The sequence below is a fragment of the Nyctereutes procyonoides genome, unplaced genomic scaffold (genome assembly GCF_905146905.1).
Source record: "Nyctereutes procyonoides isolate TBG_1078 unplaced genomic scaffold, NYPRO_anot_genome, whole genome shotgun sequence".
Taxonomy (NCBI): domain Eukaryota; kingdom Metazoa; phylum Chordata; class Mammalia; order Carnivora; family Canidae; genus Nyctereutes; species Nyctereutes procyonoides.
Window position 1 is genome coordinate 42,910,758 of NW_026575125.1, and position 25,318 is coordinate 42,936,075.

The 25,318-nt window shown below is 37.4% G+C and overlaps 1 protein-coding gene across 2 annotated transcripts in view; it reads left to right on the forward strand.

The window, feature by feature from the left end:
• CLCN5 (chloride voltage-gated channel 5) overlaps nt 1-25,318 on the forward strand; it is a 152,948-nt gene that overhangs the window by 96,417 nt on the left and 31,213 nt on the right. For both annotated transcript variants that reach the window (XM_055337977.1, XM_055337978.1), the window contains one exon: nt 11,581-11,727. In XM_055337977.1, the coding sequence (XP_055193952.1) occupies nt 11,581-11,727 (147 nt within the window). The remainder of the gene's footprint in view (nt 1-11,580; nt 11,728-25,318) is intronic.

Consider the following 25,318-nt stretch of genomic DNA (forward strand, 5'->3'; position numbering starts at 1 on the left):
GTAGAAAAGTTTGATGAAACTATGATCTGATTCTTTGAAAAGATTAACAAAATTGACAAATATTTAGCTAGACTCACCAAAAATTAAAGAGAGAAAGGACTCAAATAAATAAAATGAAATGAAAAGGGAGTAGTTACAACTGATACCACAGAAATACAAAGGATCATAAGACTACTATTAACAAATATACATTAACAAGTTGGACAACCTAGAAGAAATGTATAAACTCCTATAAGTATACAACCTACAGAGACTGAATCAAGATGAAATAGGAAAGTTGAACAGACCGATTACTAGAAAGGAGATTGAATCAAAAATCTCCCAATAAAAAAGTATTGAACCAGATGGCTCTACTCGTGAATTCTAGCAAACATTCAAAGAAGAATTAATAGTAATTCTTCTGAAATTCTTCCAAACACTAGAAGAGGAGAGAACTCTTCCAAATTTATTTTATGAGGCCAGCATGACCCTGATACGAAAACCAGACAACGATGAAAAAATTACACAAGAGAAGAATATAGACCCATATCTCTGATGAACATAGATGTAAAAATCCTCAACAAAATATTAGTAAACTAAATTCAGCAATACATTAAAAGGTTCATGCACCATGATCAAGTGGGACTTATTCCAGGGATGCAAGGATGGTTTAACGTCTGCAAAACAGTCAATGTGATACACTTCATTAACAAAATGAAGTATAAAAATCATATCATCTCAGTGGATGCAGGAAAAGCATTTGGTAAAATTCAACATTAATTTATGACTAATACTCTCAACAAAGTGAGTATAGAGGGAACATACTTAAACATAATAAAGGCCTTATATGAGAAACCTACATTGAATGTCATGCTGAATGTTGAAAAGCTGAAAGCTTTCCATCTAAGATCAGGAAGAAGACAAAGATGCCCACTCTCACCACTTTTAGTCAACATAGTTTGGAAATCCTGGTCAGACCAATTAGGCAAGACAAGAAATAAAAGGTATCTAAAGTGAAAAGGAAGAACTAAAACGGTCACTATTTTATCTATATATAAAAACTGTTGAGATCAATAGATTTGTCTACCTATCTCCCTCCCTCCCTCCCTCTCTTTCTCTCCCTTCCTCTCTAAAGGCTCCACCAAACAACTGTTAGAACTAATAAATGAATTCAGTAAAGTTGCAGAATACAAAATCAGCATGCAAAAATCTGTTGCGTTTTTATTTAGTAATAATAAAGTATCAGAAAGAAAAATTAAGAAGACAGTCCCATTAAAATTGTATCAAAAAGAATAAAATACCTAGGAATAAATTTCACCAAGTAAGTGAAAGACCTGTGTATTGAAACAAATGAAACATTAATGAAAGAGCTTGAAGAAGACACAAATAAATGGAAAGATATTACATGCTAATGGGTTGGAAGAATATTAGCAACATGTCTATACTACACAAAGCAATCTACAGATTCAGTGCAATCCCTATCAAAATTCCAATGGCATTTTTTCAGAAACAGAACAAATAACCCTAAAATTTGTATGGAACCATAGGGGACCCCCAATAGCCAAAGCAATTTTGAGAAAGAAAAATCTAGAGTTATCTTGCTCCCCGATTTAAAACTGTATTATAAATGTACAGTAATTAAAGCAGTATGATATTGGCATAAAAACAGACATATATAAGTGGAATAGAATAGAAAACCCAGAATTAAACCTACACATATATGGTCAATTAATTTACAACAAAGGAGGCAAGAATACACAGTGGGGAAATGACAGATTCTAATAAATGGTCTTGGGAAAATTGGATAGCTATATGCAAAAGAATGAAACTGAACCACTGACTTACACCAGGTACAGAAATTAACTCAAAATGGTTAAAGATTTGAATGTAAGAACTGAAACCATAAAATCTTAGAGGAAAACATTGGCAGTAAGCTCCTTCCCATAGGTATTGGTGATGTTTGGCTAAACTGACACCAAAAGCAAAAGCAACAGAAGCAAAAATAAACAAGTGGAACTATATCAAACTAAAAAGCTTCTGCACAGCAAAGGAAACCATCAACAAATTGAAAAGGCAACTTAAAGGGGAAAAATATTTGCAAATCATATCTATTAAGGGGCTAATATCCAATAGAACTTAGAAATTTTAATAAAAATGAAATTGAAAACAGGCAGAAGGTCTAAATAGACATTTTTCTACAGAAGACATACAGTTGGTCAACAGTGCATGAAAAGATGCTCAACATCATTAATCATCAGGGAAATGCAATCACTTCACACCTATTAAAATGACTATTATCACAAAGACTAAAAATAAGGAGGTTGGCTAGGATGTGGAGAAAAGGGAATCCTTGCACATTTGTTGGTTGGGAATGTAAATTGGTATAGCCAGTGTGGAGCACAGTATGGAGGTTCCTCAAAAAATTAAAAATAGAACTACCATGTGATCTAGTAATCCATGTGTTCATCAATGGTTGAATAAAGAATGAAACACACACACACACACATTCTCATGCACATGATGGACTATTAGCCATAAAAAAGAATGAAATCTTGCTATTTGCAATGACATAGATGGAACATAAGGGCATTATGCTAAGTAAAATAAGTCCAAGAAATATAAATGCCATATGATCTCTCTTATGTGTACAATCTAAAAAAAGAAACTAAGCTTATGGATACATAGAATAGGTTGGTGGCTTCCAGAAGTGGAGGTGGGTGGGGGTGGTAGACATGGGTAAAATATTTGTGTTTTTGTTTAAATAAATTGAGTTAAAATCTTTATTTAAAAATTTTTAAAGATTTTATTTCTTTATTTGACACAGAGCACAAGCAGGGGGAGAGGCAGAGGGAGAGGAAGAAGCAGGCTCCCCGCTGAGCCTGATGCGGGGCTCTATCCTGGGATTCTGGGTTCATGACCTGAGCCAAAAGCAGATGCTTAACAGACTGAGCCACCCAGGTGCCCCAGTAAACTGAATTTTTAAAAAGATAATACATACACTAGTATCTTTGCCTATTTATTCTTCTAGGTGAATTTCACTTTCAATCTTTTAAGTTGTATAAAAGATGCCATGGGGACTTTAGATTAATATATAGATGTAGTACCATTCAAATTAGTATCTGTTCATTCTTGCTATATTCAGACATTACATCCAAGAGCATGATAAATATTTTGACTTATGTCTTCATTTTTTTTTCTATTTGACTTTTGTAAATTTTAAACTAATATTGTAAGGGCACCTGAGTGGCTCAATGTGGAGCCTGCTTCTCCCTCTCCCTCTGCCTGTGTCTCTGCCTCCCTCTGTGTCTCTCATGAATAAATGAATAAAATCTTTTAAAAAACCCAAAAAACTAATATTGCATTTTGAGTTTATGTCTCTATCATAAATAATTGTATTTTCTAGTTCTATGTTAGTACATAGGAATGCAGTTTTTTCTGACTTATTTACCTTATAATTTCTGGATTCATGTGTTTAGTTATTTTAGTTAATATTCTTAGAGCTGTATAGATATATGTCTGCAGTCTAAACATCTGAGTATCATATTTCTTCCTTGCCTATGTAGGCTCTTCCCTTTTATATCTTAAAGTTTTTCATGTACTATATTAAATATAATTGGCAACAGGGAGGAAGCATCATTGCCTTCCTGTATTAAACAGAATGCTATTTTGCAGCTTGGTTTTAATTTAAACATTCTATATCACGTGAAGACTGAAATCCTCCACTCAGAATATTTTGAAAATTTTAATCCAGGATAAATATAAATTTTAAAAATCCGTTCTTGACATCTGTTAAAATAATTATGGCTTTTAAAATTTTATTTGTTAATCTGATAAAGTATGTTGATAGTTTTTCCTCGTGATACCAGTCTTATGGTATTGGAATAAACTGTCATTATTTATTGCATGCAACTCTTTCAAATGTGATGCTCTTTATTCAGTTTGTTAAACTCTAGGAGTTTTACTCATATATTCCAAAGTGAAAGTGATCTCTAAATTTTGAGCATTGTCTTTGTCAGGTGTGACAGACGCTTGCCCTTAAACCACATGGAGCTTCTCTAGCCATCTTGTTCATTTCTCTCTTGAAAGCTTTTATGACAGAGTGTTATTACATTCAAAGTCTCTGAGATAAAACCAAAGAAAAGCTGATCTGCTAAGGGAAGATAGCACATGATTGTTTTAATTTTAGCTTCTCTGAATTTTTAAAGCCCCCTTGCCCTTTTCTTTAATAAATTATCTACTAATGTATTTTTGCTGTTCATCTGTTGGGATCCAATTTTAATGGTTTGAAATATCTCTTTATATATGTCATGGCTATTACTCTTGGAAAAAAATTATAGAAAATACTAGTTGTCACTTGCTTCGTTTTCACAGCAGTCAGTGTGGTTTAATATTAAGATATTATTTTCCTTTTTCACTTTCATTTTATCATGAATATACAGTGGAGTTTTTTAAAAGCTGTGTGACAGGTGATGTCATTGCTCCGATGGTTAATGGAATATGTGAAGCAGGATTCAACTGTCCCTTATTAAAGCAGACATTAAAAAAATTTTCAAAATGCCTGTCATTAATTTTGTTTTGGAAAATATAGACTCCCCCCTAAAAATATTAATGTATAGTGATTGGAGCATTATTATATTGAAATATATTAACAAATATTTATTTTTAACATTCCTGGATTTTATTTTCTAATAAATAGCTATAGTTAGAACCCATATACATAAAAGCTCTTTAAGCTCTTCAGTAATTTTGAAGACTAAAGGGATCCTGAGACCAAAAATTTTGAGAACTGCTGCTCTGGTACTGCCTGCTTTGAGTCCTGTCTTTTCTCATAACCTATACTTATCTGTGAGGATGACTCCCAGATGAAGACTACATTCTGAGAAGCAGCGCTATTATTTCCTCCTGGGATTTTTTACCTACAATTTGACAGATAGAGAAGGCCTTGGGTTAAGGATTGGCCCAAACCTCTGAAATAAGCACCTTGCATGGCTCTTAGAGACTACACAGCAAGGTTTGCATTTCATTTCTGCTTCTCAAAATAATGTAACTAAAACTGGAATTGGACTATAAACTAGATTGTTTCCTGAACTCTCTCTTTGTGTCTGGCACTTGGGAACAAAGATTTACCCTGTCCTCAGGTAACTCAAAGTGTATGTATAGAAAAAAATTGATTTTATCATGTTTTTGTCAGTTTTTATCACCTTTAGTATTATACTTAGGATCATTTTAATGTTTTTTTAATGTTTTATTTTTAATGATACAATAATACTTATATCTTGGTAGATTCTATAATGTCTCTCTCAAGCTTTTCTTCCTCTTGCATTCTTTCTTTTCCACTTTTGCAGCATCTGGCATATATTACTTACACAGAATGCCATGTGCAGGTCAATAGATATTTTTGTGGAGCAAAAATAAATAGAAAAGCTTATTGCTTCTTTGTGCTTCTTAGCATTGGAATGTATGATGTATTTTTTTATATTCTCATTGAAGGTCCATGTGTATCAGCCCACCCATTGGTTTATACATTTGTTTTTGCCAAATGGGCTAGTTGAGATGGAAGTATTAATGTATTTGCGCCGACAGATGTCACTGTCACTAGTAAAACAAGGTGTCAGTAAGGCATAACATAAACTAGCACCATCCCCTGCCACCCACACCTTACCTTGCTTTTGCAGTACATCCTTTGGGAATATGCACCCCTCCTTCCCAAATCACCTACATTTAAACAGGAAGTAGCAAACTGCCTTCCTATAGCCCTTTACTTCGTTCTCTTCCAGCGTACTGCTGCCACACTTACCTCTTAAAATCATGTTTTTTGTTTTTTGTTTTTTTATCATGTTCCTCCTCAAAAACCACAGTGATTCCATTGGCTTCCCAAGTCCTCCATGGTCTATCTCCATCCATTTCCTCACAGATACCTATCCTGCCCTGTAGTCAAGCACAAATGCCAGCCACATTTTTATTTCAAGACTTTGGCTATTTCCCCTACCCCCCTGGACCTGGAATACCCTCTCTTTCTTCCAGGAAGCCTTCTCTGGCTTATAGTATCCTCTCCATTTCCTGAATACCAGTTGCACTCTTATTCGAACAGCTTAGCACTTAGCTGTTCTGTAATTGCATTGTATGAAAGTTCTCTCCCCAACTAGGTCATAAATTCCTTGAGAGTAGTGACAGGGTAACATATTTTTCATATCCCCAGTTCCCTACCCTCACAGTGCAAGGAATAGATTTACTGAGTGTCAGCCGTATAAATACATTGATTGGCTGTCAACTCTTCTTCCCCAACTGGAATACTCCTCAGTAAGCATTTATTGAACACCTACTCTGGAACAACACTAGAGTTGCTGGGACAACAGAAATGAGAAGGACATGGTGTAGCCAGAAGACCAAAGTGGAAGAGATTATGCAATCAACATAGATGTCTGAACAAAGGAGGTGTTGAGGGAAAAGCTTTTTTGAGCTGGCCCTAAACAGAATGAATGGGATTTCATCAGGCTGCAAAGGGGATGGAGGACTGGATAGGATTCTAGATCGAGTATCTGGCCTGAGCAAAGGCATGGAGGTGCAAAAGTACGTAGCTTATAAGGAGTATAATAAATTTGTGGGAGAAGATAAGATGGAATCTAGATTTGATATGGCTCTGAATGCCGTGAGAAGAAATTTAAACCTGACCCTATGGGCATTGGGGAACCAGCTTATGATTTTAAGCAAGAAAGTGACAGAAGGCACTAAAAGTGCCTTTAAGCTGAAAATGTCAGTTGTGTAACACAAATATCAACAAAACATTTTCCCCCAATTGCCTTCCTCCCTGATCCTCCATTATATGACAGGCCCTATATGTAATCCACTAGCTGGGATAATATTTCAAATCCCCTTACTGTGTTCCTTTCCTACCTGAAATTCTGGCTGATTTTAGGTTCGTGGCCATAGGGAAGTTTGATTTATTCCAGATGGACCATTCTCTGGGCTGACAGGTCACAGTGAAGCTGCAAACTGTTTTGGAGAGAACCCGGGGCTTGGAGTTTAACTGCACGTGGGTTCAAGTCTCAATGTAAGGAGCCTTATTTCCTCACTATTCTGCTGCTTTAACTTTTTCTCTTGAACTTTTTTTTTCTATCTGCAAAATAAAACCAATGGCTGGACCAGAGTGGCTTATCCATACGCAAATATCACTTTTGAGTTTTACCAATTATGTTTATTTCCTTTATTGAACTCCTATTTATAGCATCTATTTTGCTTGATTTACTTGCTACTTCAAATTTGCTTTGTTGACTCTTTCTTTCTATGTACTTATTAAGGAAGCACTTTATAACCTAAACAGTGAACCAGATAGCTGCTCCAGGAAATGTTTAGAATGAGGCAGCTGAATTTAGCTGGATTGTTCTATGTCAGTGGGTTATAGGAAGGAGTTTGTAAGGTCCCTCTGGGAAAACTGAAAACTTTTCCAGCTTCTCCTTTGCAAGCCCTCATCCTGTAGTGTCATTATTTTGTTTTCATGAATTCCTAGAACAATAGGTACACCCATCTGAAAATATGACTACAGGACATATTCCAAAGTCAGATATAAATTATTTTTGGACTCCTCCTACTTTTTCTTCCTATGATTTGTGTGGCTAATGTAAAGTTGCTGGCACTGTGTATTTTACATCATTTCCTGAATGAAATGCGATCAGTGAAGAGAGAGGAAAAGGATTCTGTATTATTTTGCAAATTTTCTTGCCTTCTTTTTCCTCCAGGGCTAGTCACAGTATGGGATCCATGGGCATTTAATAAATATAAACAGAATGAAAACCTCTGGAGTTGTGCTACTCTTTTAGCCTCAGTTCTTCGCATCAGCTAAAATGATGTTTGTTTTTAGGTACGATTTCTAGAAACCTGGAATACCTACTCTTGAGATAGAGTACTTTTTGTAAGTTTGTTGAATGTGGTAAATCCAGAATTAGACAAATATTAACTACAAATATTTACTCTGATGCCAGCTGCATTTTAAAAGGAAAGTTAGATGTGGAGGGTGAAGACAGGGAACATGTCTTGTTTAGATTTTATGGTTTGCGTTTAAGTTGATATTATTTCTGCTATATTTTTCATTTTCATCCTGTTGAGTTTGAGGTAGCAATACAAGTGTCAAGTGGAGTTCTTGGGAATTCAGGACTAGAGCCTGAGGTAGAGATGAGAGTTAGGGATAGTAGGTTTCTTTAAAGGATCAAATAAAATAAATCAGACGACGGTGGAGAAGGATCTGTGATCTCAGATCCAGAGCTGAGGGGCTCTTTTTTTTCCTTAGATAAAAAATAAAAACACTTCTTCCTGTATGGCACGAGGGAAGACAGAAAAATTTAGAATTTCCTCTGTGTTTGTTAGTAATAGGACAAAACTGATAAGGATCCTGTAGTAGATCAGTTTCCCTAGAAGCGACAACTGAGACAGGGCATTCTGGGTAAACATGTTTGTTGCGGAAGTGCTCAAAAAAGGGGAGTGAAGGAAGGAGTAGAGCAGGGGAAAGTGTCCAGCAAGGACGAAGGATTTACAAGCAGCAACCAAGGAGCTCTGCTCAGGCCACAGAGGATGGATTCTCAGGCTCCTGGGACCCACTCGATCCACATAGCAAGGTTAGAGTTTTTGTAGCTGAGCAAATGGTTTCTGATCCATACTTTTGTACATTATTCATTATTAATTAGTACCTTTGGTTAAATGACCCTACCTTCCCTACCTGACCATATATCACCACATACATAAGCATGGTAGTGTTCCTGAGGAACTTCTTGTTCATGTCTGTACACAGTTCAGGCTTTTTGTGCATATTAAGGGAGGCTGCTGGGGATGCATTTCTTTTCTTTATATATGTCCTTATCCATAAGTGAATGACAGATTTTCCTTGGGATATCTGTTCTCTTGGTTTCAACATCACCTTGATGTGGATAACTCTCAAATCTTTGTCACTCAATCTTCATCTCATCTGGCCTCCGCAGTACCATCTTTGTATCTGTCCTTCTGTCCCACAATGATTTGTACATAGTAGGTGGTTCATAAATGTCACTCACACATCAGTCAAACTACAAGTGAGTTATTAAGGAAGTTGAACACATGATTTAGAGCTTGACTTTTTACAAACTATTAACTGGGTAAGTACTTAGGCTCTCTGAGCTTCATGAGTTTCCTCATCTGCACTAGGAGTGATAATGCCTCAGCATGGATCATTGGAAAAGTTAAGTAAAAGAGTTTAGCTTAAGCACATAGCCCTGTGCCTAAAAATTGATCAGTACCTGGTAAATGTTGGTTATTTATCCTTTATGCCCAATGCTTAAAATATTTATCTGTTGCTCCAGTTTTCTGGCCCTATTGCTTAATTTATCTTATCTGATTTTTCCACATTCATCACATATAATTCTGATAACCTAAATAAAGTAAGAAGTTTCTCAAAAGGATTGGAATACTTCAACAGGATTATTATTTATCAAACCCAAAATAACTATGTTGACTATGATTTTGGATCAAGATTTTCATTTTAAAAAATGGAGGGGGCAAGGCTAGGTGAAGTAAAGTTGACTATAATGTTGTTTTTTTAATAAAATTAATATGCTAAGATTTTTTTGAGTAGAATTTATAATCTGAAGATTAACACTTGGGATGTAGGAAATGTTTCATCTTTAATATTAAATTATTGAGCAGAGAAAAACATTAAACAGCATGACATGCCTCTTTTTCCCAGTATTTCTGAGCATCTGCATTGTGTTATGAGCTCTGGGAGAATCAGAGCCATAAGTTAATGTTTCTCTACTCCTAAATGGCCAGCACATTTCTTAGTACTGATGTCTAGGTTTTATTTCAGTTGATTATTTTATGTTTTAAAGATTTTATTTATTCATGAGAGACACAGAGAAAGAGAGAGGCAGAGGGAGAAGCAGGCTCCATGCAGGGAGCCTGATGTGGGACTTGATCCCGGGACTGCAGGATCATACCCCGAGCTGAAGGCAGACACTCAACTGCTGAGCCACCCAGGCGCCTCTTAGTTGATTACTTTTGAACTCCCATGAGTTTTGTACACATGCCCTCATTTGGTTTGCTCATTTGCATGATTCTCAAAAAACTGCTGTTAACTACATGGTAAGGTAGAGGCACATTCCATCTGAAGGGAAACTAAACGTACTAAGTAGTTTGCATATCTGTATTGTCCAAGTAAGAACATGAAAGAAGACCTAAGAATAAGCAGTAACCCTGAATAGATATTTTTCCAAAGAAGACATACAGATGGCCAACAGACATGAAAAGATGCTCAATATCACTAATCATCAGGGAAATGCGAAGCAAAACCACAATGAGGTACCACCTCACCCCCACTCAGAATGGTTAGTATCAAAAAGAGAAGAAATAACAAGTGTGGGTGAGGATGTGGAGAGAAGATTACTCTTGTGTACTGTTGGTGGGAATGTAAATTGGTGCAACCACTGTGGAAAACAGTGTGGGGGTTCTTTAGTTAAACATAGGAATAACATGTGATCCAGTAACTCCATGACTGGGTATCTACTTCAAGAAAATTTGAAAACACTAATTTGAAAAACATATGTACCCCTATGTTTATTACAGTATTATTTACAATAGCTAAGATATAGAAGCAACCCAAGTGTCCATTGGTAGATGAATGGATAAAGAAGATGTGGTATATATACACAGTGGAATGTTACTCAGACCTAGAGGGTATTCTAAGTGAAATAAGTCTGACAGAGAAAGACAAATACCATATTATTTGTCTTATATGTGGAATATAAAAAAACAAATATGAACAAAGAAACAGACTCAAATTATGAGAATAGGTGGTTGCCAGAGGGGAGGTGGGTGAGGAATGAGTGAAATAGATGAAGGGGACGAAGAGGCAGGAACTTCCATTTATAAAGTAAATAAGTCACAGAGATAGAAAGTACCGCATAGGTAATATAGTCAATAATATTGTAATAACATTTTATGGTGACAGATGGTGACTACACTTATCGTGGTGATCACTGAGTAATGTATAGAATTTTTGAATCACTGTGTCGTGCACCTGAAAGTAATATAATGTATGTCAACTATACTTCAATAATAGAAAATAGAATCAGTAGTAACCCAAAAGGTGAAAACCACCAAAATGTCCATCAACTGATACATGAATAAACAAAATGTGGTCTATCTATACAATGGGTATTTTTCAGTCTGAAAATGGAATGAAGTACTGGTACATGCCAGAACATGGATGAGCCTTGAAAACATTATGAGATATGAAAGAAGCCAGACACCAAAGGCCACATATTGTATGATTATATTTATATGCAATGTCTGGAATTGGCAAATCCTGGAGACAGAGAATAGCAGTTATAAGGGGCTGGGGATAGTGGGGAGTTTTGTTTATGGGTCTGGAGTTTCTGTTTTGGAATGATGACAAATTTCTGGAAATGGAGAGTGATGATAAGTACAAAACATTGTAAATGAACTTAATGCTACTGAATTGTCTAGTTTAGAATGGTTGAAATGGTAAATTTTATGTGTATTTACCACAATAAAAAAAAAGATAGTGGTAAGGAGCTTGAAGGTCACTGTGATAAGCCTCCTGTTTTTCTTTCTGCACAGGAGCCATGGATAAAAGAGGCTTTCAGCAGGGGAGTCTCAATAGCTTCCGGAGCAGCTCCAGTGATGAAGACTTGATGGACATACCAGGGACAGCTATGGATTTTTCCATGAGAGATGATGTTCCTCCCTTAGATGGAGAAATACAAGGTAGCATTACTGTTGATGACAGTTTGTCTTTCTAAAAATTATTTTTTAATGTATACACAGTAAAATTCATTTATTTTCTGGTGCAATCTTAGGAGTCCTAACACATGCAGAAACTTTTGTAACCACCTCCACTGACAGGATCCAGAACAGTTCAACAACCCAAAGAGTTCCCTCTTGCTATATCTCTTTGCAGCCATATCTCCTCCACCCCAGCCCCTGGTAACCACTGATCTATTCTCTGTCCTTGTATTTTTTTCTTTTCCGGGATGTCATATGCATGGAATCACATAGTATGTCACCTTTGAGACTGACTTCATTCACTCAGCCTAATGCCTTAGAGATGAATTCAGATCATTCATTCCTTTTTCCTTGCTATATATAGCCTGAAATGGGATCACTGGGTCGTGTGGTAAATGTATGTGGAACTTCATAAGAAACTGCCAAACCATTTTCCAGAGTGGCTATACCATTTTACATCTGAACTAGCTATGAATGGAAGTTCTGCTTGTTCCCTATCCTTAACAGCTCTGGGTATTTTCGGTAATTTTTATTTTAGGCATTCTAATAGGCGTGTAGTGTTATCTCATCGTGGTTTTAATTTAATTTCCTTAATACCTTATGATGTTGAACATCATTCCATGTGCTTATTTGCCAACCTTATTTCCTTTCCAATGAAGTGTTTGTTCAAATCCTCTCCCTTTTTGATAATTGGGTTTTTATTATCTGGAATACATTTATAAAAGAATTTCCTCTATCATTCGGTTTTCCAGTAACATCATTCTTTTCAATAACTGCATATAATTTCATGGTATAGCTATACCATAGTTTGTTTAACTAAGTTTCCTGATGTACATTTCAGTTTCCAGTCTTTTGCTATTATAAACAATGCTGCAATGATCAACCTTGTGTGTGCGTGTGTATCTTTTAAGTGTATTAGAACATTTCTGTAGCATGAGTATATGAGTGCTTATTTTCTCACAGCCTTTCTTGTGCTGAATATTAGAATTTTTTCATCTTTACCCTATGGTAGGGAAAATAAATAAATAAATACTCATCATTGTTTTAATTTTAACTTTTTTAGTTTAATGAGGTTGAGCATGTTTACTAACCATTTAAATTTCTTTTTTTGGAAGTTTCCTGTTTCTGTGAAGTTCCTGTTTTTCTCTTGGGCTGATTATCTTTTCTTATCTTTTTTTTATCTTTTCTTATCTTTTTCTAGTGGCTTTTCATTTATTGCTACTAATGTTTTGTCTAATGTAGGTGGAGTGTATTTTTGCCATTTCTCTGTTGTTCTTGTTTACTTTAAAAAATCTACAAATATTATAAATTTATACATAGCCAGATATGTCACCCATTTCTTTTCTGACTTCTGAGTTTCTTATAATTAGAAAGGACTTTGATATTAAATTTGTACTGTCTGGTTTTTAACTGATTGGGATTGCCATTCTCAACATAGAGTCAGAGAACAAAAAACTATGTCAGAATTTATTATTTATCAAATTTGTATTGGGGGTTTATGATATTGTAGAAATTTGGCTAGGTTCTGGGATTTAGCAAGGTTTTAAGGTACCCTCCCTGCCTTCATGAAGTTGATTCTGGCTGGCTAAACAAACATTAAGTACTTATGATAATACCTAATTCTTAGAGTCATTTTCAGGACTAAATGAAATAGTAACATAAAGTGGTTATAATTTTACCCAGCATCAAGTTACTGCTCAATAAAATGTTAGGCTCTCATTGTTATTATTATTATTTTATTTCTGTTATAACCCTATATTATGAGTGTTATAACTCTTATAAGAACTTAGCAAAGGAAGCATTATATTTGTCTCTGTGTGTCTGAACGACAAGTTATTTAGTAGGAAGAAGAGCATTCCAGACAGAAAGTGAGCTTTTACAGAGATATCAATAGGCCTAATATACAGAGATATAAAAAGGCAGAATACAAGCCCAAATAAATAAATTGGGGCCTTAAATGTCATGCTAACAAGTTTGAATTAACCTTGTCTGTGAGGACAAGCTCCTTCACCCATTCATTCAACAAATACTTTTTGAATACCTGATATGAAGCAAGCATTGTTGTAGAACTGATACAGTGGTGGGATTAACATAGGTATGATCCAAGTTGATCTGGAATTTAGATCTAGCTGGGTAAATGAGTAAACAAACAGACTAGTTAGTTATTTACCCATCATGATAACTACCAAGATGGAAATAGAGTGAATGACAATACAGGATAACTGAGGAAAAATACTTTTGAAAGGTTAGAAAGTTAGAAAGGTCAGGGAAGGCCTCTCTGTGGAGGTGACCAACTTGGGAAGAACATAGCCAGTATGAAAACCACAGGTTCAGAAGAAATTGTCTAGTTGAGGCGCCCAAAGGTAGTAACAGTAGAAGAGACCCTCTGAATTTAAAGTTCATAAAAGAAAGGTACTCGTGGTTTGGTATTTAGTGATTTTTCACATTTGCCTCCTTCTATGAAAGGGCCATGTGTTTGTGTATCACTTCCACTTATGCGTAGTCAGAACCCTTGGGAATGGGTTAGAACAATTACTGGCTCTGGTGGAGTAGCCAGATAGGCTATCCATAAACTTAAACTGACCACCGCTCATAAGCCTTCTGGCTAATCCAGAGAGTTTAGCTTAGTTATCATTACTGCTTCTAACCGAAAATGATGTCATACAGTGTCCATATCACCAAAGTACTTTTTGTGTTCACATTGTTCTCAATAGGCAATGGAGGCAACCAAGTATGAGTATCTCTTATTCCTATTTAATACACCCAAAAGCTAAGGCAGACGAGATGTAGACATTGCTTGTGATTGTAGAATGTGTTCTTACATTAATAGGCCTTTGCCACTTTTCACTTGCCTTTATAGGACTGCATGTGAATGACGAGGTTTGACCATAAAACAACAAAGCTGTTTTCTATGCATTGCACACAGAATTCAGTCCATTTACAATGCTCTGTAGTGATATAATTTTCTTGCTTTGCTTTTTAATTGTTTGTACTTTATTTAATGTTTTCACACAGGATTTCCGAAATGTACACAACAACAGAAAAAAAGGTCATAAAGTCCTTGATATCGGTGGTGCAGCTGTGCATAAAACACTACATTTTGTACGGCTGTGCATAAAACACTACATTTTGTACCAGGCACAATAGCACGTACTAAAAAGATTAGTTAAAAGGAGCTTGAAAGGTAGTAGAAGTGGTTCTTGTTTTCCAGATGGCTAGAGGGATTGATTTATGAGGAATGAATAAATAAATTATGCATGGCATGGTTAAATGCATCTGTGGTAGTGTTATAGTAGTGTGTAAATGAGAAGAAACATAAACATTGAGGTCTCAAAGAAGGGAAGGGGGAGGGAAGCAGAAAAAAGAGTTTGTGTAATAGGAAAAATTCAGAGCTGTTCTTATGGCCCATCTGTTCTTACTTGCCTGCCTCTGCAGCCTGGACATCATGGTTTGGCAATTCATTCATTCACCCGTTTAGTTATTCGGTATTTATGGAGCACCCAGATTAGAAACATGGCATTGTGCTGTTTTAATAATACTCATCAGCACCCTTGTTTCCCTCACCTCCTTGTCTTTCTACCTCAAGTGCCTTGCTACTCCTGATTCTTGAGTGAAGAAACTTTCCTGGCAGGAGAGAGCAACACAGGTAAAGACACAGGAGCATGAGAGTGCCTTTTCTACTCAGGCAGCACAGTCTGTGCATCTGAGGTCTGGGGCTCCTGGGGGCAGAGATGGTGACAGTGGGAGTAGGAGGAAGGATAGCCTGGGGTAGGGTAGGAGATCGAGTTAGAAGTCTGGGTGAGAGCTAGGCTGTCTATGCTTTCAGGACCTTATCTTGTAACCAAGGAGTTATAAAATGATTTAAAAGCAGAGGAATGATATGATCAGATTGGTCTTTTCAGGAATTTATGGCTGTATGGAGGATGGAGTCAGGGGAAGAGTGGGTTAAAGACTAGCAGACTGGTTAAACTGTTATTTAAAAATAGTTTAGTTAAAAGATCAAAAGGCCTGAATTAAGGCAACAGGAATGGAGAGGAAGGGATAATCACTTCTGGAGAAATTTCAAAAGGGGGGATTGATAGGACTAATTAGATATGGGGAATAAACTAGAAGAGTCACAGATGACTTCAAAGCCCAGGCAGAGTAGGAGAGCAGGCCGAGTCTCCCTCGTGCGGGAGAACGTGCCCAGACCACCCTCGCAAGCCTCAACAAACCTCCCAATGTCCCAGGGAAGAAAGAATGTCTTTGAAAATGGAACACATGACAGTGTGTGAAATCCACCAAGTAAGCTGTGAAACAGTTGTGTTTGTTCTGCCATGCTGCAAGGAAAGCTTCTAGTATTCCTCCAGAGAGAAATGGAAAACATCTTGGGCTCCAGCTCATGGGTTCCTGTTAGCGCTTCAGTTGACTCAAGCAATTGTGTGGATGGCACAGGGAGGATAAGGAAAGGGAATTCAGAGCCCATCACCCTCATCATACTCAAACTTCCTTAAATACTTAGCCTGGGAGGATGGCAATTGTTACTGCTGCTTTTTGAGCTTGAAAAAAAAAATAGTGTCCTGTATCAAAAGCTCTTTGGGGCCATAAACCATACCAGTTTTATATGCTGAACCCTCAAAATGAGGCTTATTATGATGTCCACAGGCTTTAAAGGCTTCCTTTAGGTTACTTGATAGGAAAACACCTGGTCAGATTTTAGAATCCGTGCTTTCTTATCTCTTCCCATCTATTTATATTTTTATCTTATTTAAAGTACATGCCTTATTCATATGTAATTAGTTTTTACCTATCCAGGATACCACATGACATTTAGTCTCCGTGTCACCCCGGAACTCCTCTTTGCCATGATGGTTTCTCAGACTGACTTTGTTTTTGATGACCTTGGCAGGTTTTTGTTTCAGTAGTTTTTAAACTTCATTACATACCTGTGTTCTTTTCTCCCCTGGTTTCATTTAGAAATAATTGATATACATCATTGTATAGGTTTAAGGCTTACAGCATGATGGTTTGATTTATAAATACTGTGAAGTGATTACCACAGTAGGTTTAGTTAATACCCATCATCTCATAGAGATAGAATCAAAAGAAAAAAATTGTTCCTTTCCTTGTAATGAGAACTCTTAGGATTTACTCTCTTAACAACTGTCCTATATATCATACAGCTGTGTTAACTATTAACTATAGCCCATCATGTTGTACATTCTATCCCTAGTGCTTTTTTTAATCTTGGAACTGGAAGTTTGTACCTTTTTGAACACCTTTCTCCAATTCTCCATCTTCCCACCCCCTGCCTCTGGTAAGCATAAATCTGATTTCTTTTTCTAGGAGTTCTTTTTTTTTTTCCAGATTCCACATATAATGTGAGCTCACACGTATTTGTCTTTCTCTGACTTATTTCACTTAGAATAATGCTCCTAGTGTCTATCCATGCTGTTACAAATGTAGGATTTCCTCATTTTTAAAAATAGCTGAATAATATTCCATTGTATATGTATATACCACGGTTTCTTTATTCATTCATCATTGATGGACACTTAGGCTGTTGCCATGTCTTGGCTATTATAAATAATGCTGCAGTGAACATGGGAGTTAGTATTTTTGAGTTAGCATTTTCATTTCCTTTGGTTATGTTCCCAGAAGTGGAATTACTAGATAGTATGGTAATTCTATTTTTAATTTTTTGAGGAACCACCATACGGTTTTCCATAGCGGCTGCACCAGCTGACAGTTTTGAATACCTCTCAGGTACTTTATAGAATGTCCCTCAATTGGAATTTGTCTGATTTTTTTATCTCATGATTAGACTGGGGTTATAGGTTTTAGGGAGGAAGAGTAGAAGTAAAGTACCATTCTCATCATATCATATCCAGGCTGTATATTGTTGATATTACTTAGGCTGCTGATTTTAACCTTGATCTTCTGGCTGAGGTAGTGTCTGTCAGCTTTCTCCACTGTAAAGTAACTTACTTTTCATCCTTTCCATAATGTACTCTTTGGAAGGAACTCACTGTATAGCTCACACTTAAGACTAGGGAGTTATGTTCCACCTCCTTGAGAAAATATTTGGAATTGTTCTGCATGGGACATTTGTCTCTTCTCTCCCATGTATTTATTCAACTACTTATTTATGTCAGCAGGGACTCATTTGTTTAAACTTTGGGTTATAATCCATTTCTACTTTATTTTGTTCAAATTTTTCCAGTTTTGGCCATTTGGAGCTCTTTCAATTTTCTGTTTCCCTTTGATACACCCCTGTCACTGTGGGGTTTTCTAGAGCACTTATTTTTTTCCTGGCACTACAATGTACCATTTCTCCCAAGGGGAGCCCTGGTTCCTTTTCGTAGAAAATGTTATTATAAATGAAGATATGGGCAGTAGGTGTGTTCATTTCTAATGGGGCATTATGCTTTAGGCTCTCTCAGCCACTCAGTAAAAAAATATATGCATGTATACTGACCCATGTCTACATATATATCTATAAATAGACATATTATCTACATGTAACCATCTGTGTCTACATTAAGCTAAACATGAGATCATATGGATATCTCTAATTCTACTCCATTAACACATGGGTCATTCTAGCCTCCTCCCCTTGCTTATTTGTAACCTCCCACTCCAGGTAGTGAGAAACTTGGCTCCTACCATCCACCATCCATTATTTAACTTCCAATGTGCATGGATGGTGGTTTCAAATTATTACCCTTTAACTTCCATGGGAAACTACTTTGTCAACTAGAATATAGTACTTAAGCACAATTTCTTTTGCCTTTAGTCTTATAGTATAGACTCCACTCAGTTCCAGTTTCTTGAATCAGCACCTTTTTCCTCTCTACCTACTTCCATGAGGCTGTTTCACAGATTTATAATATAGCTTCTTCTGTCACATTCTGCATTCCATCTTAAAAATATCTTTGCATACATTAAGGTCCACTGTGCAATAAATTATATGGATTTTGACAAACACATCGTGATAGGTATCCACTATTACAGTATCATGCAGAATAGTTTCACTGCACTAAAAAAAAATATCCCCCATGTTTTACCTCTTCAGGCACCTCCCTTCTGAGCCCCTGGCAACTAACAGTCTGTTTTTCATGTCCATCAATTTGACTTTTCCAGAATGTCAGTAAATGGAATCATGCAGTCTAGAGGCCTCTCAGGTTGGCTCCTTTCACTTAGCAATATGAATTTAAGATTCCTCCATGTCCTTGTGTGTATTAATGTCTCATTCCTTTTCATTGCTGAATAGTATTCCATTGTCTGGATAGAGGGCAGTTTGTCTATCCATTCACCTAGCTACTGAAGGAGATCTTGGATTCTTCACCTTTTGGCAACTATGACCAAAGCTACTATAGACATCTGTGTGTAGGTTTTTGTGTAGACCATAAGTTTTCAAGTCAGTTGGGTAAATGTATAGGTGTGTGATTGCTGTATTGTATGGTAAGACTATGTTTAGTTGTGTTTTAAAAAGATTTTATTTACTTATGTATGTATGTATGTATGTATGTATGTATGTATTTGCCACTGCCCCCCGCCCTGTCAATTGAGCAAGAACAAGCAGGCAGAGCAGGAGGCAGAAGGAGAGGGAGAAGCAGACTCCTGCTGAGCAGGGAGCCCAACATGGGATCAATTCCAGGGCTCTGAGATCATGACCTGAGCTGAAGGCAGAGCCTTAACTGACTGAGCCACTCAGGTGCCCCTTCAGCTATTTTTCTTACTGGTTTCTAGTTTCATTCCTTTATGAATTTATGGTAGAGTGGCTAGAAGTTGGGCTGTTTAATGTTTGGTGTAACTGTCTGCACCAGAGGGTTAAAATTTTGTAGTGTCCTTGTTTTCGTGTCACTGCCTGATTTTGAGTTTCCTTTAAGTGCAGTTTGTTGGGAGAGATTCTGTGGCTTGTAGTTCTTTCAGTTGCCACCTACTGTCATTATACTGGAGCTCCCTTGGTGTTGTGGTAAGGTATGTGGGAGCAGGTCATTTTATAATCTTCCATTAAGTGTCAGTGTCTGTTGGGCCTGTGTCTTGTGGCTGTGACCCTCACACAGTTTAGTCCAGTGGTATGGTTTTTGTTCTTCCCCATACTTATGTTCCAATCATGGCATTCCCAGTCCATCTCCTGGAAGCCCAGACCCCTGTTGAATATGTTTTTTTTTTCTTCCTTTGGGTGAGACAAGAAGGCTGGGGTGGTGGGGTGTGTGTGTCTGTGTCTGCTAGAGTGAGAGGAATGCCCTTCCCCCAACTGGGATAAGGCTCAGGCAAAGTATTTCCCCCTGGAGCATAGGCCTTTGGTATAGAGAAAGCTCTGGGGAATTTCACATGATTACTCTTCCCCTCCCCTCGTCAGAGCCAGGAGGGGATCTTTCTCTTATCTCTACTGTGAGAACTTGGTATGGTTCCTGGAGGTAGAGGCCACAGAAGTGCAAGGCTCAGAAGTTCCTCACTCTCATGCAAGTCTACACTCAGCCTTCAGCACTTTCGTCAGTGCCATCCAAGTGTCCCCTAGTAGTTTCTGGTTCCGTTGGTCTCTACTTCAGGTGAGCAGACCTCCTTGTGTCTTTGTCTTTTTGGATAAACCTTGTCTCTTCAGATTTAGGTGTGGCAGTTTCCCCTGCAACCTTAATCCTCAGGTAGGTCCATGAAAAGTTACTGACTGTTCAGTTTGTCTGGCTTTTTCTTGTAGTTAAGGATGAGAATAACTCCTAAGTTCTTCATTTGTCAGAGCTGAATCTGGAAGCTCCCCATTTGTTTATCAGTTAGTGGAACCACTGTGGTCCCCTCTTGAAGGAAAAAAAAAACCATAGAGGCCCTTTGGCAGTAAATCCAGAGTGGATTATTTTTAACCTTACCTTGTTCCAATTTACAGCATGGGGTAAAGGGTTGCTGCAACGTTTCAGGAGCGCATGCTAGATGTTTTTGAGGTCTGCGGCTAGTGGGTACTCCACAGACACTGGCCATATTGGTATAACTCTAGTGAGCCATACGGCTGAAGCATTGAGCCTCAGGTTGTCGTATGCTTCACCAAAGAGCTGAGTCTTGCTTTTCTTTTCTAAGGATTGGTACTGCCATTTTATGATCCTGCCAGCAGAGTGTTCTCAAATAACTATGCAATCAAAATACCATTTGGAATTTTTCAAAGCTTAAGGTCCTCTCATGTCCTTCAGCATAATGTATGAGTGATTTAAAAAAAATCATCACTAAACTTATAGAATATCAGAGGTGGAAGGGACCTTAAAAATCATACTTGTTTATTCCACCCTCATTTTATAGATGGAGAACCTGAAACCCACAGAGATTAAGGCAGTTGCCCAAGGTGATACAACTACTGATTTGTGGAGCTAGGTTTAGAATCTGTACCTTCTCACTCCTGGACAATAGGGCCAATAGCAAAGACTTTCTTTCCATTGACTTTCATTTAAAAACTTTGTAAGCCATCTTACTCCCAGTGCTTTCCTCCTGGTATTGTCTGAAAATTTACCTGCTTTGTTTCTAAATACTCCAGTGATCTGCCGCTCAGAATGAAAGGTCTGCCCTTTGAAATGTCCTGTCTCTACTCTTCTAGCTGTGTTATCTCTCTCTTTTTTTTGGTCATTATTTTCCTTTTTAGACCACTATGTACATAACACATAGATACATATCACTATTAAAGATTCAAATAATACGCATGTATATAAAATGTGAAGGACATTCCCCATACTTCCCACGCCAGAGATAGCCCCTAAAAATAATTCAATGTGACTCCTTGGATTCTTTTTCTATCCAGGTAACACATAGACACACAGTTTTTAAAACATTCTACTTATTATTCTGTAATTTGATTTTTTTCATAGTGTGTTTGAGAGATTTTTCTATTTTAGTACATGTCAGTCTACTTCTTCCCATGAGCTATTCCCTCATTCCTGGACTCTTTTCATTGTTTCCAGGTTTTTGCTCCTACTAACAGTGCTGCAATGAACAACACGCACACATTGGTGTGTTACACGTGTTTCTTTAAGAGCAACCCCTAGGTTTTATATCTATAACTCGTTAGTTCTGACCCTGACATCACACCATTTCCATGAGTCCAAGAAGAATTTCCTAATTGGGATTTCCTCTTGAAGTTTCTGCCCCTGCCAAAGACTAATTGCTCATCATGTGTCCCCAACTTCCTTTTGGGGATTAATAGAGAGAAATTGATGCAGACTTAGTACAGAAGAACTGGAGAACCGCAGCTTCTGAAACAGTGATTACATGTTATTACCCAGGACTGTGCTAACCAGGGAGGTTTCCCAACACTGTGGCATGTTAAATGCTTTTTAGTGCCCCCCCCCATTACATTCCCTGATCCTTTCGTTGGTCCCATAAATGTATAAATTTGAGAAGGAAGGAATGAAGAGCAAGTCATGAAGTTGAGGGATTGTTTTCTTTATGTGGCCAACCCTCTTGGCAACTTTGTCAAATCTAGCCCCGCTACATCCAGTTCTCCATTGATTTTCGTGGTGTCCTAGTCCAGCTGGAGCCTGCAGATACCAAGCCATCAATCCACATTCTATTTCTCATAGCATTGGTAATAACTCTGGTAGTTAGCACCCTGGCTCCAGTGGTTAGTGAAAGTTGAATTGGGTTGGGAACTTCCAGATGAGAGCAGATGCTGGGAGAAGGAAATCTAAAAGTCCCCCATCAAGCAAAAGTCTACAGGCCGGTGGGGACAGAGCTGTATCCATCGAGAAACAGGGAGTCTGAAGGTGGTCTTAGAATCTAGATTCTGCCTTGTTTCTGAAGTCTTCCCTATCCCTTTCTGCCATACCCTGTCTTCCTGGATACTTCTCAGAATCCTCAAACTTAATGTAGTAGATTCATTGCAGTTTTTGCAGTCCCATTACCTGCATCTCTCACTACCTCTTATTTTGTCTAGTTTGCAGCAGAATTGGGATAGAGAGCTTCCTCTTTGTTGTCCTTCCTGCCTCTTAGACACCTGCAAGTTTTAACCTGCCATGAACGGAAACCAAAGCAGTCAGTCCTTAAATGAAACGTGTGCAAAACAATACAGGTACTGACCAGTCAGACCGGATGTCAGATGCAGCACTGGGCAGTGTTCTGGAACCTCCTGATGTTCTAGCTGCTAAAACATGGGGAACATTCAGGAGCTTCTAGGGGATGGTTGGCAGGGAGAAGAGTCCTGGGGGAAAGAAAGTAGTTATCTATAGCTCTGGAAGTCTTTCAGTATTTAAGAAATAGTATGGCTGTACAGATGTGTGTCAATGGAAAGTCTCCTTGAAATATGAACACAGGGCAGCCCAGGTGGCCCAGCGGTTTAGCGCCACCTTCAGCCCAGGGCGTGCTCTTGGAGTCCCAGGATCAAGTCCTACATCTGGCTCCTTGCATGGAGCCTGCTTCTACCTCTGCCTGTCTGTCTGTCTCTCTCTCTCTCATATGAATGAATAAAGATCTTTAAAAAAAGAAATATGAACACATGTCCTCAGGGGCCAAACTAAGATAGTGTATTTTTTGGAATTTATTTATTTTTTTATTGGAGTTCAATTAAGATAGTGTATTAAAGCATAGCATGGCCTTGTGATCCTATCCAGGGCTTAGATGGGAGAGCGACTCCCCAACAATCGCTTTTCAGCCACGGGGTTTAGGTAAATGGGAAAGCAAAAACAGAAGTGAATTGGAGGGACGAGTTGATAGAAAGGTCCTAAAAGTGTTGACTAGGTATTGAAGCTTCAACTGTAATGTAGTCTCAAACCTAGAGACAAATGGAATGTGGAAGGGTTCCTAACTTTCTGGGAGATCTAGAATGGACGAGCCAATAAAAAAAGGGAAGGGGCTGCAGGTATGGAAGTGAGAAATGGCATAAGGTAGGCTCTTAGTTCTTGCCGTTGAATGAAGGGAAAATTCAATTAACCACAGGATGAGTATCTGCTGACGTACGCTAGGTAGACTGTTGAATTTTTTGTAGATGTCATTTCAGCCTTGCAAACATACAACATATTCCTGTAAAAACTGAAGTACATTTTTAAAAATGGGCCTCTTTTCAGGTCCTGTGATACACACCATCAAGAGCCCTGCCCCATTGCTTTGAGTATTCCTTTCTTTCTTTAGGCTGCTGCCAATAAGTGAGCCATCCTGCAGCTGCCGTATTACTAAAGCAGTTATTTCAGGGTCTGTGCATGAGGTTTCTTTCTATTCTCTTTCCCCTTGTGTTTTTGTTAGTGTTTAACTAAGTTTGCTTAATCAGTTACCGTTTAGCCCTCCAGGGTAAATTTCTAGTGGCTTTTTGGTTAGGGATTGAAATAAACATTACTCTCAAATTGGATTTTTTTTCCTATATTTTATGGGGTTGTCTAGTTTCAAGCATCATGTGATTTTTAGGGAAAAATTAGAAAGTAGTTTTCCATAAAAGGAAATGAGCTACATGCATTCATTTATATGCCTCCTCATTCAAGCAGTGCATTTCTAAAGACCCATTGTTTAGTTGTTAGACCTAAGGGTAACCTACTGGGAAAGCTGTTTAAATGTTGACTTTTTTCTGACTTGTTTTCTGGACATTTTGCCCAGACTCAAACAGTGCAAATTACCCATTAGGGGCTTTTAAAAAATTATTCAAATTGAGATCTAATTGTACTTTAACTTTCATCATTTTCCTATTAGAGTATTGAATTGTTTTATATGTAACTTAGAGCACACTATGCCTTCAAAAACTTACTTGGGTTAAGTTTTACCTTTTTTTTGGTTAGGGAGGCAAAAATCTAGACTCACTGAAGCACCGACATTTAGGGTCCTTGTTTGATTTTACTCTTCCTTTCTTGGCAGAGAATTTACACACCAGAAGCTTAAATCTTAATACACTGTTTAGTTTTGTTTTGTTTTTTTAAAAGCCCTTTTGCATTTTGTTACTTTCTTTGTACCTCAGTAGTTAGTCCCGAAGAGGATCATCTCTGCTGCCATTCTTGACAACTAAGTTTTAAGAATTTACTGTTTCTTTCTAGTAAGTTAAAAAAAAAGTGGTAAGGAAAGAAACCAGTTGTATGTGGCATATGACCCACAGTTTAAGCGATGATCCAGTCAGATATAGGTACTTCCGTGAAAGAGTGCAATTTAATTCCTCTTGTGGTTGTAAAATCATTGTCGTCATCATTATTATACACTTAAGTATTTTATTTGTCCTATTCTAAAAATTATGATGGATAGCTAAAAATTCCGAGTCTGCACTTGTGCCAAATGGCCTTCCTATGGTGAAAGTTTTAAAAATGAATATGACACTGTATGTTGACTATGCTGGAATTAAAATTAAAAAACATTGTGGGAGCCACTGACATTTTAGAAATCAGAAAGTGATATTTTAGAAATCAGAAGGTGATCTGATCATATCTGTGTTCCAGAAAGATAATTCTGCTTGTTCCCAAATGTTAATTGTATTATCAGGTTTTTATCAGAGGCTGCCTTACAAATTGGTTAGCATTTCTTTGTCTTATTTTCTCAATATCAATTGACCTACACCTGGTGGTCTGTATAATGAACATATGCTAGAGATTACAAATTTGGCAGAAAAGGGAATTGTAATTAAATCTCCTTTTAGCTCAAGGACTGC